Raw genomic sequence first — 19,011 nt, forward strand, 5'->3', positions numbered from 1 at the left:
ATTTTGGAAAATTTTGATTATGTAATAAATGTGGTATATCCTCAGTTTCTCTTATATCTTTATTATAAAGATCATTATTATATGTTCTATATTTTGCCTTAATCAATATTTGTGGGATCTTATTATTTAAATTAGATACTCTATAGCGACCACTGTTACTTTTGGTATTAGCATATCTATTATAATTATCATAAGCAGCATAGGAAGAACTTTTGACATTATTAGGATATATCGATCTATGAAAAGAATCCGGAAAGGCGACCGAATTTTTGTTAGGTAAGAAATCCAAGGAGCCAAAATTTACTTGGGATTTTGAGAAGCCTGGTTGATTAGATGTTACTATATTTTTGGAGTTTATTTGGGGTGAATTGAAAGACTCTTTTATTCTGCACTCTGCAAACCACCAAGGACACTGTGGATCCGATGCTACTGAGGCTGCTGACCCGTGAGATGATTTTTTGATGTTTCTGAAATAACCGCCAGATTTTTTTCCAGAGAAAATTAACATAGGTGTGGTCGAGTCTGTAGTTGAAGTTGTAGTAGAAGAAGTAGTGCTTTCTTCTATCCGTATAAGTTCTATAACCTTTTTCCTTCTATATTTGTTAGGTTTCCTGCTTTGTTTGGGCGCCTCATAACTAAATTTATTTATTAATGATTTGATTAAAAAAAATATATTATAAAAATTGTAACTTTATGAGGAAAATGATTTGAAAAAAAATAAACTTTAACAGTAATAATATAATACTTCTTAGGCCATTTCCAGATAGAATTATCTTTCAAAGATTTTGTAGCAAGTTTGTAGCAATTTTTTTTATTTGCAAACAAATGGTGAATTATTCTGCCGGAATTGTATGATATAACATAAAAACACGTTTATCAAGAGTCTCTCAGATTTGATCGTTTATAAAAATCAAATTCGTTTGTTTTTTATTAATGATTTAGCATGGAAAAGACTCCCAATAAACGTATTTTTAAAATATTATATTATACAAAAAATTCAGGTAGAATAATTCAACAAATTATTTTCTTTGTTTGGAAATAAATAAATTATCTGTAAACATGCCTCAAATTGTTTTAAAAACAATATGTGAAAATAGCCTTATCCAAATAATATTTACTCCAAATTCAAAAAAATAAACTTAATCTTATATTTACTTCAGATTCCTGGGCGTCCACAAAGAAATTGAATTTGTAACTTCGTTTATCTCTGGTTTTTCAGTTTTTTGAATTGTAAATGATGGAAATGCTTTGGCAGGTTTAGATTGTAATTTATTCCCTATGTCAGGTTTATAAACTTGTTCATATTCTTTTTTATCATTATCCACAATTTTATCGTTATAACTTAAGGAATCTGAATTAGCCTTTGAAGACTTTCCAGAATAATCGGCAAATTCAAAGGTATTTCCCACAGGACTGAGTCCTATGAGATCTCCATATGCATCGTAAATTGGTTTCCTTGCTCTATTCTCGTACTTTTCTCTAATATTTAAAGGCGCTGTAATTGGTTTCTTAGAGGTGAATTTACCTATTATAGATTTGGATAATGTTATTTTATGCGATTCGCTCACAACTCTTCTAGGTTTTGGGGTCACAAACGATTGATGTCCTTCATTCATTTTTCTTCTAGTAATAGGTACCTTTTCAATATTGTCAACACTAGTCTTTTTATTAATAACTTTGGAGGAATTGTTAAATATTTTAGGTACTTGACTAAGGGACAGTGGAACTCTGCTGTTTTGAATACGATTGTTAACTGCTTGAAGAGGTGGTGCTGCTTTAGGCTTAACTTCTGATCTCATTGCATGTACTAAAATAGCGCGACTTACACTTTTGGATTGAAGAGTCGTTGACTGGCGAGCTTTCAGTTGGCTATTAGCGTGTGTTTGGGGATTAGCTTGGGACTGACGATTAGCATGTGACTGGCGATCACCTTGTGAGTGTTGATTAGCTTGTAATTGGCGATTAGTGGGTGATTCACGATTAGCCTGTGATTCGCGATTAGCTTGTGATTCACGATTAGATTGTGATTCTCTATCACTTTGTGATTCACGGTTAACTTGTGATAGGCGGTTGTCTTTTGATTGGCGGTTCTCTTGAGATTGGCCATTAGCTTGGGATTTGCTATTAGCTTGTGATTGGCGATTATTTTTTGCCTGATGAGCAATTTGTGACTGACGGCTAACTTGTTTGTAATCATTATTATTACTGGCCCTATTGTTGCTCAAATGAGGCTCAACATTATTTCTCGACTTAGGTCTAACATTATATATGTAAGTAATGTTTTTCTCTCTATTATCATTTTTTATTACTGGGGGAGCTTTAGTTAATAAATAAAGGAATTCATTATGAATAAGATCCTTGTTTTTCTTTCTAGCATCATGATCTCTTACATGAGTGACTATCGTGGATGAATGAGGTATGTTATTAATAACTCTTTTACTGTTTCTATCTCTTGCATTATTATTTATTACCGGAAAAATGGTAGTTGCTGATTCTTTTTTTCTGATCCTATTTTCCTCGATATTTCTGGAAGAACTAAAATCATTTTCCTCGATCTCATCTAAGGAAGAATCCTCCCAGCCTGGCGCATTGTTACGGTTGATATAATAATTTTGATAATACTCAAAAAGGTTTTGTTTTAAAGGGTACAACTCTACTTTGGCTTCTATGTGGTGTGTATCGTCTTCCTCTGCAGGTTCACCGTCTATCAAACTAAAAGTTTTAATGTGTTTCTTTTCCATGAGAGGAGCATTTTCGATTCGCAAAGTCGTCGAATAATGCCGATCGTAATTATTCTTATACACTCTTCTTTTGCCCGCTCTAGGTAGGCCGAAGCGATTGAAACGGAGAAAACTGGCAAAACTGCTGTAAGGAACGAGGTTGTATTTGTTTTGTTTAGAAGACTTTAAAGTGGTAGCATCTTGATATATATTTACTTTTTGGAGATTGGATTTGGATATCAGCCCTGATCCTGTTTTGTTATTTAATAATTCCTTTGTATTGTTGTATATAAGCCCATCGTTTGGGCTCATAGGATTGCCTTTGTCTTTTTGAATAATCTTAGCTTTTATTATGGAATGTATAGGTTCGAGGTTAAATTCATTGAATTTGTCATTATTATGTTTTCCTCCTTTTTCAATGGTGGTGACTTGAAATTGATTTCGTAAATGTGATTGGCACTCTATATTTCTAACCTTTAAGAATAAAAATAAGATTAATTCACTAAAAGAAATTAATTTGTTATTATTATAATTATTTTATTTAACTAATATTCCAAATTATACAGATAAAGAACCTTATAAAAAAATTCAGGATCAGCACAGCACCTAAAAATTAATAAAAGTAAAAAAATTTTGCCAAATTTTTCTGTTATATTTTGTGATAAAGTGCAACAACACCCGGATTTGAAATCGAATTCACGACTAAATACGATTACTGAACATTTGCTCCTTATCGTTATGCCTTCAACGGTTCTCAAATATTAATCTATAGATTTTTAAAGTTGTTTTTTTTGCGTCTTATAAAAGTAGATATGTCTAATATAGGTATAAAATCGCTAGCTAATCAAAAAATCTATCTAACAGGAGGTCAACCTCTTTCTCTTAATGGGAGAGTCTAGGCCCATGGAGTTAGTAATATTTTATTCAACACAAAATATTGATATGGGAATCAAATAAAACTTAACTTCAGGTGGGTCCAGTGCCTACATGAGCGGGAAAGTGGGGGGGGGGGGGTAGGAATAGTTTGCAACCAAATATTTTAAAGGGAGATTGGGGGTGGGCATTAATTGGATCCATTACATCTTTGAATAATTTATGGATAATGTATTACTATAATAATTCATAATTAAAGACCTATTATAATATAAATAAAATGCAAAACATCAACCAATATTATATACATAGTCATTATTTTTTAAATAAAATTTGTTTCTGAATAATTTCCGGCTATATTTTTAAATATAATTTAAAAGGGTAAGGTATTCTATTAGATAAGTCATATTCATGCCAAACAATATGCTATAATAATGTATTCAATGTAAATGTTTTTTTAAATTTAATTCATAATAGCGCTTTTACATTCACAATTTTTTGATAGTTGGTTATAGAGTATTGATAATTTTAGTTATTCTTTTTAAAATATATGAAGGGGGTTCCATTATAATTAAAAACATGTAATTAATAAAGTAGAAATATCACCATCAAAGGTGGCAAAAAATTTATAGGGGGATAGATATAGGTTTTTTAGGGGGATTAGTTTTCTTTCAGATTGAGCGGTCAGGAATATTTTTAGCAATACAAAATATTATGGGTAGCAAATAAATAAAACTTAACTGATTGATAAAGGTAACAAAGTAAGAATATTTAATTATAGTTAAAAATGCGCGGTGTGGTGTTATGTAATTCTAATTTTTTTTTTGGCAAACCAACATATATTAGAGATTAATTTAAGCACGGTAATTTAATATAAAATTAAATGAGTTTAAAATTAAATAAAAAGAAGATTTTATATTCTTTAATATATACAAATTCAAAAATAACGCCGGTTTTTCCTTTTGTCTACCAATCTTTGCATAAAATTTTTGTATGTAGGGGAGACCGGGGATAGTGTGTTCCCGGTGTAGGTATTTTCTTCTCAAATAATTTAAAAATTAATAAACGTTGAGATTTGAAATTTAAGCCAAATATGTATTTTAATAAGGTGCTTAAGTAGGTTTAAAAAATGTTTCGGACAAAATTACTCATGAATAATTTTAAATGCAAATTTAAATATACCAAGAGTAACTTTTTAACTTTTACATTTTCACTAATAACTTCTTTTTATAAAAGTTGTTCAGACTTAATATTAATTCTAAATGATAAAAAAATATTCATTTTATCTTATATAAAAATATTGACAATCATTATGTTAATTTAATATTCTAAATTTAATTTTTAAATGATCCCGAGGACCTGGAGAAGGTATTAGCGGGGTGTGTCTCTTTTCACAAACATCTTTATTAATAATAAAATTCAGTAAGAATTTAACTTAGGCATAGAATGATAGGTAATTATGTGTGTATGATATATATTTAAATAAAATGATGCTGCCATGAATGTATAGAAATTTTATAATGATGCTGCCATATATTAATTGTAAAATGATTTATACATTGATTTAGCATTATATACTATATCATACATTATAGAGGCATATCCAGGATTTTCCTATAGGGAAGGGGGGGGGGATTTTTTGGTAGGGTTATATGTTTGAGCTATTTTATTAAATTATTCTAATTTAATTAATATTTTTAGCTTTTATTTACTAATCCGCGCTTATGGATATTTAAAGAAGAAATAGAGGTTATAATCCAATTTTTTTATTATTTTAATATATTATATTTAATAAAAAAATTTTAAACTTAGAATAAAATATTTTTATTGAAAATACTAATTGTAGTGTGTATAAAGTGACTAGACTAATACAATATTATACAAAAAATTTATTAAATACTATAATTATAATTTGATTTTTAATTTTCGTGAGAAATTTACTAATTCATCAAGAATTTCGTTTTTCGTTGAAATAATATCTTACTGGAATCTGGATGTTTAACAGAGCTAACCCATTTAGCCAAGATTCGGAAGTAGCGTTTCTTAAATAAATTTTCAACTTCTCAAGATGGAAAAGGTCCTTTTATTCGTACATATTGTAATAGGCAAACATGCAAGAATATAAAACAACTTTAAAATATTTGAAAATTGAGCCAATGTTTCCTTACACCGAGTAAGCGGATCAATAGCATGCTCGAAATAACCAAACATAGTAAAAATTTATACCACAATTCGAATTCACATAAAATTGATTTCAGTATCAATTTCCCAATAGTGGCATCAGAAAAAGTAGAAGGGTCTTTAGGTAATAAAATTTGAAGATTGCTAAAGAATTGTTTATTATCTAAAAACCTTACTTTTATTTGAGATAAATAAATATCTAAGAATGGGATGAAAATGGAAATTTTATAATAATCTTCATTTGAGTCAACATTTATATTACATCTCAATAATTGCCTTGCATGACTAGGTTTAGTTGTTATATCATAAGATTTAGCTTTCGATTCAACGTCTAGATAAATATTATGAAAATATTCATCTACATTCATTCTTATTGTATTTACCTGTTCATATATATTTCCGCCAAATCAATAACCTGAACCAAATCTAAATTTGGTTTTTGTAAACCTACAAAGTAGTGAGCTATAAAAAAATAATTTATTAATGCAACTAGCAGCAAAGATAAACTTTGATTGATATTGGAAAATTTTAACGAGAGGGAGGGGTGGTGGGGAAATTTTTTTTAGCTTAGAATGATATTTATGAAAACAGTCAAATTTACCCCCCCCCCTCCATTGGTTACGCACCTGATGCATTAAATCATATTTGGGTTCTTACCTATACATTAGAGATTTAACTATGTGTATATGATATATATTTTAATAAAATGATGCTGTTATGTAATATATATTAATTATTTTTAAATTATTTATTCATTGATTTAGCATTAAATTATATCATGCATTAAAACATATTTAGGTTCTTACCTATACATTAAAGGTTTAATTATGAATGATATATTTTAAATAATTTTAGCAGAAGATTGTATATATTAATTCTAAAATAAATTCAGAATTAAATTTAAGAATTAGGATTTTAATGAGATTGACTTAATATTGGAGCATTTATTAAAAGAAATCCAACCATATTTTTTAAACACCAGAGGCTATAAGTATAGTGACTCTCCCTCCCTATTGCACCCATAAACTCCAACCATTGTATAAAATATCGTTTTTGTACCTCTTAAAAAATATTACAATAGTGCCTTGGATGCATGAATGAGAATGCACTCAGGGAAAATTTTTACTATTTATGATATCCCTGGAGTAGTGGTAAAGGAGATTCTTCTAAAAGCCACCTCGGCTTCAAATATCCATTTGAATCCTCGGGTATTTGGCCCCTAAATCCTTTGATTATTATGACGAAAATTCGAATTCATTATATTTTAATTATAATAAATATCCTAATAATATTCAACTAAATTTATCTAAAATTACTTCGCAACCTTTCAATGATAGTTCAGCTCCAAGTTCATCTTCTTAGATGGAAATCGATTTTACTCTGGAAAATATTATTCCCCATCCCATAATATTTTAAAAAACCATTCGTATTTAAATGACATCATCCATTTTAACGTCATCTCCATATAAAAATATGGACAGAGCAAAGGCCACTAATCGGGTAAACACCATACAAGCCAAAAATAGAAAAGCAAAAAAAGCTTAAATATGAATATCGAAAATTTCAAGTACATCATCAGAATGAAGATTGGTTCCAATGCCGAGATAGTCATTTATGGGCACATGGATTTTGTTGCGATTTTAATACCTTTTTTATTTGTAAAATGTGATTTATGTAATGAATCATAATTGTAAATTAATATTAAATTTGTTGTGTTTTTTGTATGATAAAAATGAATAAAATGCATAGAAAATGATAGGCTAAAACATGCCCCACAAAAGGACGTCCCCCGTGTCTTTTTCATAACTCAAAAATTTCATTTTTTTTAAAACTTAGATTTAAAAAAAAATATATTTTTTTTCTTAGATATTAATTTCTACCATAGATAAATATATAAAGAATAAAACAACGTAAATTATTTTGATAAGTTACTTCCCCTCCTTTTTACAGCCTTTCAAATTTTTATAGATAATATAACCCCGATCTCCCCTAGTTATATTTTGATCCAAATAATTTAATATGGTAATTTATGGTTAGTTTTCAAGATTCCAATGATAATTTATTTTGAATTACTAATTTTGAATTTGTAAATTTATAGAATTTTAATTAAAAAATAACGCCATTTTTTAATTTCGTGTTTTAGTCATTGTTTTAAATGGTCAAACAAATTGCAAATGGTTCAGATAACCTTACCTTCGTTGAAGGAACAATTAATTCCAAAATATATCAGTATTTATGCTTAATAAATCCTGAAAAAAACTCAGAAAAAACCCACGGAAAAAACTTTCAGGGAAAAAATCCCCCTTTAAATAAAAAAATCAAATTTTCACTTATTTTTTAAAAAAATAGGTGAAAACTTTAAAAAAGACAAAAATAAGTTTTAAAAGGGGGGAGGAAAGGGCTCTCATTAAGAGAGGAAACAAGGATAGTTACATCAAAACACGGCGATTTGAGTTGATTGTAACATCTTAAAAGAGGATCCATGATATTTGGGAAAGTCGTATATGAAGGCTATTTCATATACCAAAAAATGTTCAAACAAGATAAGAAGGCAGTGCTCAAAATATTTATCTTATGTTGAGCAATATTATTATCACCACTCCAAAATCAAGATGCTTTATGTGAAAAAGCTCATACACATCCATCAAATATTGATGGACTAGCAGCAATGAAATCTGTTTCTAACATGAAAAAGTGTGTACAGACTCTTTATCGACACCTTTTCAAATTAATGCAGAGGAAATTGTAAAATTAGACCAGGTGGTTTAGTCACACATGTTATCAAAAGGGTCGATGAAAAGACCTCTAATGAATCATAAGGCAAAGCAACCCTTCAAATCGTGAGAATTTGCAAGACCTAGTTGTTGAAGGTATTAGTTTGGATATAATTATATTTTCATGAAAATTTACATAATGGATGATGGAGCAAATTGTAGTCCCAAGAAAGGATGATCATGTTCGTAACGGAAAACCAATCAAATGATTAGGAAATACCACAGCATGGTATATGGAGGAAAATTTTGCTATGACTCCAAATATATCTCTTCAATTATATATCATTCAAATATCAAAGATATTTTTATCACTGCTTTATGTATTATAAATAAAACGCAAAATATTTATGAAAAAATATTCGATATAATTATCATGATCCATTATATAAATATATATGGATTTAGGAAAGTCAGGCGAGGTTAAAAATAATATTGGTACCATTATTGATATATTTTTTTTTTTTTAAGGAATCGTACCATAATCAAAGGTACCTTTACTATTTGTGTCAAAGTACACATAGAAAAATTCAAAATCTTGGCCTGAAAAGCAAATAAAGGCCGATAAAACTAAACTTCTTTTGTGGCATGATGGAAAACCCTTTGTTACTTTATGTGATATGGCCAATATAATGGCATTCCTAAAAACGATTACTCCCAACAATGAAAATATATTTTCAATTATTCCTATAAAGATTATACTAATAGAGTCACAAGAGGCAACTAAGTTCAAGGCATGTCAAACTGAGTCTTGATTTCAACCAGAAACCTGAAACATGAATCAAAGTACCCTATCTGACGACGAAGGTCCCAAAAATATAAACAGGTTTTATTTTTGAATTTGGGTAGTATAATGTTAATAATTTGCCAAAAATCATTGTTATCATATGTTAGGAAAATATAATATTAAATATATACATCAATCAAGTCGGCATAATTAAAATAGTTCTTATATAAGCTTTAACTTTACTAAATTGTTAATAAATTCCAAACTTCTCAATCGAATCTAATCAAAATAAATTTTGGGATGGTCTGGACCAGGAGCATAAAAGACACCATACACTCAAGGTGGTTCGGTGGAGGCGAACCAAATTTTCAGAGATACGGTAACCTTAATAATTCTGAAATTATAAGGAGGGACATATAATAATTTTTGCGGTAGGAAATCCAAGATTTTTATAAATACGCCTCTGATGAGAGCTTATCCAAAATAAATATTTCTTACCCATAATAAAAATAATTTCATATTACAACCAACTAATGGATATTATAACTAGACCAAACTGGTTATTGTTTCTCGCATTTTTTAGTGTTGTCGATTTTTACAAACAACCCTATTAAGATTTTAGATAAAACAATATTCTCTAAGCTTTAAGATTTGGTAAATATAGATCCAACCCTTTCTGCCATCTATGATCAAAAGCTCCAGGCTTACATAATATTATTTTGGCTAAAATACGAATCAAACCGTTTAAAATAGATCCAAAACCATTTACCAACACTACAATTAGTAATAAACATGAAATATATTTGTTAATATCTATTATACACAAAGCTTTTTCCCATTCACTAAGAGAGGACAGGATTTTCTTTTCAGTAGTAGCACGCCTTACCCTTTAAAATTCCTAAAGAAAACGTCACTCAACGTTTTTATATGATTTATGCAATCTAGATTCATGATCTATATTCAGTAAAAGTATAGGCACATACTAATAAGTTGTAAACACCTATTGGATTTATAATATTTTTTTGGAACAATATAATATTCTATAAAAGAAGTTTTAAAAAAAATCATAATTTAGAATATACTTTTTTTAAAAAGGAAAGAAATAAGTATAATTATATTTACTAGTTGATTTAAAAGCTTGCACCGACTCCTAATAATGGTCCATTTCTCCTCTTAAAAGGATGAATTATATTATAGTAGATAAATATTAGACATTTTTCATCCATTATAATTTTATTATATTTTCCAAATATCAATTTATTCACATATATTGGATAAATGATCCATGAATAACCTATTAGCCGTGAACTCACGTCGTGTCGTAATATGATGCTTTTATAGAATACAATGAAAAGATAGGGTCATTAATTGTGTTGGTTTTTCTTTTTAGTTTTTATAATTCCTTTTAAAATATTTTCAAGGCTTATAAATAGCAAATATGATTAATCTATCATTATATTACATATACATACATTATGCATTAAAAAAAATATCACATAAATATGAATATTAGGACATATAAAATAATAGAATGTGATAAAAAAAAAGGACCAAATTAGCTGGAGCGATATCATTCAGTACCACCATATCATTTTTTATGATATCAAAATTTTGTAAAAATATTATGATAATAATTGTCGTAAATTAATAAAAGTATACTTGTTAAAATGTTAAATAAAGATATTTATTTGCTTAATATTTTTGTAGTAATTTATTTATGTAAATATTTAATTCTGATAAAAAAAAATTTTAAAGTTAAAGTTGATCTTCTTTAAATTTTTATTGCTTTATCATTTTTTTTATATAGAGTTAATGTTTTTGTAATATGTAGATCAATAGCATTCAGGTCATCAGGATAAAATAAAAGAAAAAAAATTTAGAGTGATATTTTTATATTTATATAAACATATTATTAAAAAGATTAATGGAGTCTTAAAAAAATTAATATAACTTGATGGTATTAATTTTATATTATTCATTATACTATAATATGATTTAATAAAATATGAATAACAGAATTATCAAGAAATTAGCTTAACATTTTGCGTTAGTTCTGTAATTTCACTGAGAGTGATTTTAAAATTTTAAAAATCTCATTTAACTAGAAATGTATTTCAGTATGCATAAAATACCTGCACTGTGAATTTCAAACAATTTTGCCGCGAACTTTGGAACTACTCATAATTTATAGTAATTTTTATAGAATTTATAAATTAAAAAAAATACAGAAAATTTTGGGGCGAAAATTATCTGAATTTATAGCGTGTACTTCACATATGCAGAAATGCATTTCCGGGTAAATCGGATTTAAATTTTTTTATATTTAGTAAGTTATTCTGTAATAATGAGGTATCCGGAATTCTTCGTAATTCCAGCTAAATACTTGGAGCTCATCTAGCCCGTTTTTTAAAATATTTTTTAAAAAATTTTAGCATTTTAAATAGATTTTCTAAAAATCGACTAAATCAAACCTAAAAAATTGAGTATAATTTCCATAAACCCTTAAAATAAAATATAAGATTTCATTTAAATAAATAAAATACGCCTTTTAGAGTTATAAAGATTTTACAACGTAACGTTTTTTGAAGCACCCGGTATATTTCCATATTTTGTCTTTTTGTACTATAATTAGGGATATGGAACGGAACGTTTCGAACACATTCTGGGAGCCGAACTCGGATAAAAATTATCGAACGTGAAAGGAATGAGAAGGTGATCCTAGGAACGGGAACAGTTATGGAACGATCCGAAAAAAGAATATTAAAAACTTAATTTATTACATAATTATATATAATATTCTTTATTTTATTTATTACAGTTTGCCTCTCATTATATTATTACCCATTATTTAGTATTATTATTTGATTTTAAGAAAATTTTTAATCATATTTGAAATAATTTATAAAGTTAATTTTGTATAATAAAAGTTTTAAATTTCAACGTAAAATGTTGTTAACAAGCTAGTGTTGAGAAATGTTTTTTCGAAAATCAAATTTATATTAACACCTCCGCACAAATATAAATAATAAAATCTTTTAGAAAATGTCTTAATTATTACTCGATAGCGTATAAAAAATTATAATAATATAAATAAAACTAAAATTAGATATTTTTTTAGGAAAGCGTTAACCCTAACCCATAGCATTTTAACCTGTAATCATACACCTTACTTCAAATAGGGGAGACTGGGGCTTGGTAAATCTCGGGGCTTAGCAAACCTCTTAATCTCATCTTAAAATTAAATAGATTAGAAGGTTTTAATTTTATCCTAATATAGCTTTTATTAGTTTGCATCTAATAGCAAAAAATCTTTTGAAATAATTATTAATTAAAAATTTTATTCTTTTTACATGACAGAATTTTTATTTTTATTAAGTTATATAATTTATATATAAATTAAATTTTATAGCAACATTTTTATTATTTAAATCATGATTATTCAATTTAGAGCTAGCAGGGCTTGAAAAACTATATACGTCAATTATGGCAGTTAATATGAAAAAACTATTTCAAAATCTTGGAAAGAAATTTTATGGCTGTTGATTGGTATTTTGGATTTATGCTAAGAAATCATAATCTCTCCTTATGATCTTTATTTTTATATATCCAAAATGTTTATTAAATTAACCAAAATTTAATTTCACTTTTTATATATAATTCATCAATTTAAAAATATTATGATATTTTGGACAATAAAATAATAAAATGATTTATACGTATCATTATTAATAAATAAAAATGCATTTCAATTCTCTTATAAAGTATAGTTATAGGTATCGATTCATATATTGTTCTATATATTATCTAAAAACATACAGGAGTTATATCCAATTTTGCAAAATCGATTCAACTAGCACCAGTTTCCCCTACTTGCTTCATTTTAAATATATTTCAATCCATTTAGAAATTACCTTCAGTTGAACATTCCTTGAGTTGAGTGATTATCATATACCAGTGTTAGATATAACAAAGTCCCAAAACATTCGAAACTAAATTATGCGTTTGATATAATCAGCTAGGATGGAAATAAATGAACAACACTTCTGCGATTCACCTCATATTATTATGTAAAATTAATTTTTAAGCCCCTGCTCGGTCCAAAATTTTTATGTATTTAATGCCAAGGCCCGACCCGAAATTTAATTTGAATAAATTTCCCGCATTTTAAATAAAATAAATATCCCTAATTTGCTTTGTCCTAATCCGAAATCAATTTTAATTATCATTTTATTTTTAAATGAATGAAAAAGAAAACAACAACATCCTTTTCTATTTTATGTTCAAAAATATTTTCAAAATTTTGGACCTATTTACGGGGAATATAACTCAGGGAATAGAAAACTAAATTCATTTCCACATAGGGAATTTATTTATGCATTACTGTTTGCATTTTTAAAAAAATTTTAATCAATTAATTTCAGGTAAATTATTATATGTGAAAAAAAGATTTAAGTCAAAATATAAATAAGTCATTAGGGCGACCAAGACCAGATGCATTCATTATTTTTAACATGAATGTCAGAAAGAAATGTCAAATTTTGCTTAGCTAGATAATTTCCCAATGTAAGGGAGACCAGGAATCGTTGGGACACTTTCCACTTAAACTTGAATAAATTCAATAATATTAGACTAATAAATAAAATATCTTTTGAATCATAAAGGTAAAGGCTATTTAAATTAATTATTTTATAAAAACTTTTCTTGATTTAGAAAATCCATATAATATAAATCAAATTCTAATACCGAAAAATTCGTTTTAGTAATAGATACAAGGAATATATACTCAGGGAGGCCAAAGTAGCCTAGTTTTTTTAAAATTATATTTATATTTTTTTACCTACAAAATATATTTTAAAAAAATTAATAATTGTACACGAGATAGATTTAAGAATCAATATATCTAAACATTTATGTTTACTTTTGAAATGTGATATAATAATGTTGAATAGAAGGATAGCAGAATCCATGAGAACCCGTAGTTGAAGATGACAAAATTAGCCCTGCAATTCATATACCTTCGATAATATTTTAAGCCAATTAAAAAAATAATAATCTAAATTATAAGCAGTATATTGAATCAGTAAAAATATAAAATTTATTATTTTATAACAACATAGAATTCCTTATCATCTATCTATAACTATATATTTTTATGTTTTTAATGAAAACAAATATTTTTTTTTGATCAATGATCAATTTTTAGAAATCTTTCTAATGAATAATGGTAATTCATTGTCAAAGTTAACTACTACACTTATTATTCTTCTTCTTTTTATAAAGGGGAAAAATTTTATATAATATATATTATTAATAATAAATAATATTATATAATTATTATTTTTAAAAATAATCACAAATATAATGTCTAATGTTAAATAAGAATCTTATAGTGAATAGTGATAGATAATAGTAAAAATTATGTTGTGTTTGCAATGAATTAACCTATATAATATTCAAAATATAAATATTAATTTATGAGAAAATATGACAATATTATTTTTTCCAATAAAAAAAATTAAATATTTAACACGGCTTTCTTTTTGTAGGCTTTAAATATATTTATATTAAATACTAAATTATAATATATAATATAACCAGCTTATAACATTTTCCCGAACCAGTCTAAAACGCTTTCCCACTTCCAGCAGTTATTCCCAAATACTTTATATAATAATTAATATGGGGGAAACCAGGGCTAGTTGAGCCGTGGGACGTATCTATTTATTTGATCCCATTTATAAATTAAAGGCATTAGGATAATTAAAGTTGTTTTATTTGGTTTATTTTGTGATACAAAATTACCAAATTTCATGAGATGTTATTTAAAAAATGGAAAAGACCCAAGTATTTTTTTTATATAAACTAAATGTTTATTAAATTGTAAAAATTATGATTCAATTATTTTATAAATTTTTTGGCTAAATTTTATGGTATATTAAAATTATTCTATCAGTAGTATATTTCAAGATATAAAAGGATAGACTATTTTAAAAAAAGTGGTTGGTCAACCTCTATTTCCCTTACTAATAACTCTGGAACTTAAAAATATTTTTTAGACAGAAAATTAATTCCATAAATATTTTTGAAACTCCTTGTACTCTTCTTAATTACCCTGCCCATCTCTACACTTTTAGCTTTTCTTAAATTATATTTAATCATTTTTTTAAGAAAAAATTGTTATTATTATATTTAAAAAAATTCACAATTTTATTTATTTCTTATTTTATAATTATTTTTTTTTGAATTCGTTTTAAAATATAAAAAGATATATTATATTAAGGATAAATATGAATCTAGGGAAGGATTAAAAATTAAGGAATACAATTTTATAATTAATTACCTTAAAAATTAAAATAAAGATTCTATTTAAAATATAATAATTTTTTAGATCACTATTTATTTTGTCCAAAAATACTTTAATAGTTTCAAAGTATCATGGTTAACTATTTCTAGAATATATTTAGAAAAACTATTTTCATTCTTTTACAATATAGATGTTATTGCGATGTAAAAATTGAAATATTAAATCGCGAGAAATTGATTTGATTACAATATAATTTTTCTGCCAAAAATAAGATTGGTTGTTTTTTTATTCCAAGTGTAATTCCTTTTCAAAAATTGACATCTGTTCTATTTTATGCACTAATAAATGATTTATACGGAAGACAGCAATCGCTCTACCTACTCCTAAAATGGGGACATATCGATAATTAAAAACAATGTTTTTTTCTTTAAAAGGTTATGTTTTATCAGTTTCAGGATATTATTATATAAAATTCTTCAATAGACCTTGGGTTACACAGGCACTTCAAGTTTTATAACAATAACTATTTCAATCGTTCAAAATCATTAAAATCCATATTTTATAAAACAAGAATGCTTCCTTTTAGAAAATGTTTTCATAAATTTGTTATATTTATATTGATTTTACTTCTTTCTTTATGCGTGACCCTAACATTGTTCTCTTTGATTTGAGATATTTATAAAAAAAATTTTGACCATTGAAAAAAAATGCATTTTTATTTCTAATAAATGGAAAACTCCTATGTTCTTATTTTACCAATAATTTATTAGCTACAGTCTAACGAGGGAAAAAAAACTTTTTTGGAAATCAATCAATAGTTAAAATTGTATATTATTCTTAACCAATAAATTTTAATTGTCTAAATTTTTTATGATTATTAATATTAGGTCTATTCAAAGATGAATACAAATTTAATGATTTAAACATTAGCAATTTGATAATTTAAAAAGAAAAATTATTATGGTAATCTGGATGTATACGTGTGATCAAATTATTAACGAAATTAAATCGCATAATAATTTAATTTTTTAAAATGCCAAGCCAATTTTTAAGACAAAGTTTTTTTTTTAAATTGTCTTTAGAACATTTTTTGACAGCATAGGTCCCATCCGCATAACAACTATTTTGTTATGGGGAAGGGGGCATTAGGTTTTTTTTATCATAAATTTTAATGGAGGTCTTTAGGTACACAAACTGTAGGCCATTGAACTATATTAGATTTTTATTTTAGAATTATAGTCGTTAAAGTTATATTAATGAGTCATTAACCTTTACTAATTTTTATTTAAAATTCTTGTTAATAGTGATATATTGTACCCATTCAGGCAAAAATCGGAAAGCCTTGGCTAAGCTGACCCCATCTAATAAGAGTCTTTACCAAGAAGTTGATGATTGATAGGTTATCAATAGAAATGAAAAATGATTAAATTTTATTAAAAACTTATTTATTATTATTCCGAATAATTCGAACAATCTATCAAATTATTCAAATAATTAGATTCAAATAACTAGATTCAAATAAAACGAATTATTCAAATAATTTGTTTTACTTGGCTCTATTTAAGCAAAACGCATAATTTACTAGTCATATTTATTAATATCCACTTCAATTCAAATATTCGAAATGAATCTATGCGATTTGTTTTTGAATACCCCGTCCTAGTATTAGTCATGAAAATCCTCACTGAATTTAAGAATTAATCTTATTTTGACCTAAATTAGTTAAAAGTGTTGGTAACACTTAGAGATGTACTAATATCTAAATTTGACGAGTAAATTCGTAACAAATTTTATTTGCGCTAGGAAGAAGTAATAATTCTTGTAGAAACTTTTAATTATATAATATTATTTTATTAACAATATGTCTAGTTTGTAAAATTGACCCGAATATCTCGAATATAGAAATCAACATCTCCTGGCTTTACCCTTTATTTAACGAGTTGGCACGTCTAGATCGTAATAAAACCTGTTCGCAGAGCCAGGCTTTAGGGTTGGGCATTTATAGATATAATTAATCATTCACTTGTGATCATTGTTATCAAACTTTACAAACTGAATGTGAATTGTTTGATAATTCTCAATATAAATAAAAACTAAATCATTATGCTGACACATTATTAAAGAATGAATAGTACTTTAATTAATTTAATTAATCAATTTTTTTATTTTAAAAGAGAAGATGATAATTGATTACATATTACATAAATTTGCAAAAAAAAAGAAGAGATAATATTTAAAAAAAAAAAAAAATAAGTTTCCTTAGATTATATGCAATGTTTTATTTTTATAAGATTTTAATCTTTGACCTTCTTATTACGTTTATAATTAAATTTATGTTATTACTGCTAGTATTTATAAATAATGTTTGTATGAAAATATGAATTTACGGAATTGAAATCAAAGATGAGCAGATCCGGTCTGTAGCGCGGCTTATCTGGTGCTTACCATAAAAGGGCAAAATTCTAAAAATCCGTGTCGAGATAAAAACCGGGTCAGTTCGGATTAATTAAAAGAATTAAAATTTTATGAATATATTAGAAATTAGTTAAAAATGTCGGATTCATTTACTATTCAAATTTTTAATTCTCCTGAAAATAAATACAAAATACGGCCAAATTTTCTTTGAAATAACGAAAATTTACTTGATAAATTTTTAAAAATTTGGGCCGAGCTTAAAATCTGACCAGAGGTTTTAAAATAGCTATTTTTATATCCGGATCGTAAAATTCCCAACTCTAAAGATCTCTGATTCAATCCAAAAACCTCATCCCTAACCCCTGAACACAAACAAAAAATCTTATTTTGGCGCACAATTATAACCAATTTTATTTAAAAACAATTCATATAATAATAAAGGCATTTTTAATAAGATTCAGAGAACAAATTATATTTAGGCTGCCTCCAAAAATTTTATTTAAAAAAATAATAATTTGTAATTAAAATTTCGATATCGAGTTTGGTCGCATAATGTATAAATATGAGAATCATTATATTTAAAAAAAAAATTGACTTTGGACACATCCTTCGAGATCGCTCCAATATAGAATACAATTATTTTATACACAAGCTATTAACTGACAGAAATTTTTTCCTTGTTTTTTTATGACAGAATAAAGTTTACAAATTTATTTTTACCTTTAAAAAACGATTTTTTAAAATTGCAAATATCTGCCCTCATTGAAGGAGCAAATATTATTGCTTTAAACTCAAAAAATGACGAATAAGTAAAGCAACAAAAAATATAATATAATCCAAACTCCAATCTCCTGATCCTAAACTTATATCTCTAACCTTAATATTCATATATCTCTAATATATATATTTGGTTTTTTAAAATTTTGATATTTATTTGGTTTGACTCTTCAGTCATTATCGTTTGAAACTAAAAATAACCCCCTCCCTAACCCCCCCCCCTTTTCCCCCTTTTCAGCTGGC

General features: G+C 26.4%; 1 protein-coding gene across 1 annotated transcript; it reads right to left on the bottom strand.

Moving 5' to 3' along the window:
• Nucleotides 1-28: 28 nt before the first annotated feature.
• On the bottom strand, nt 29-17,575 carry LOC135930157 (hybrid signal transduction histidine kinase A-like; the record flags this gene model as incomplete). Its single annotated transcript, XM_065466940.1, has 3 exons — nt 17,543-17,575; nt 1,156-3,194; nt 29-635 (listed from the first exon to the last, which is right to left on the bottom strand). Coding segments are annotated over exons 1-3 (2,679 nt in total), but the record flags the coding sequence as incomplete, so codon positions are not given.
• Nucleotides 17,576-19,011: the final 1,436 nt, after the last annotated feature.

Source organism: Gordionus sp. m RMFG-2023, chromosome 5 (assembly GCF_954871325.1).
Source record: "Gordionus sp. m RMFG-2023 chromosome 5, tfGorSpeb1-WG-v2, whole genome shotgun sequence".
In the NCBI taxonomy this organism is placed as follows: Eukaryota; Metazoa; Nematomorpha; class Gordioida; order Chordodea; family Parachordodidae; genus Gordionus; species Gordionus sp. m RMFG-2023.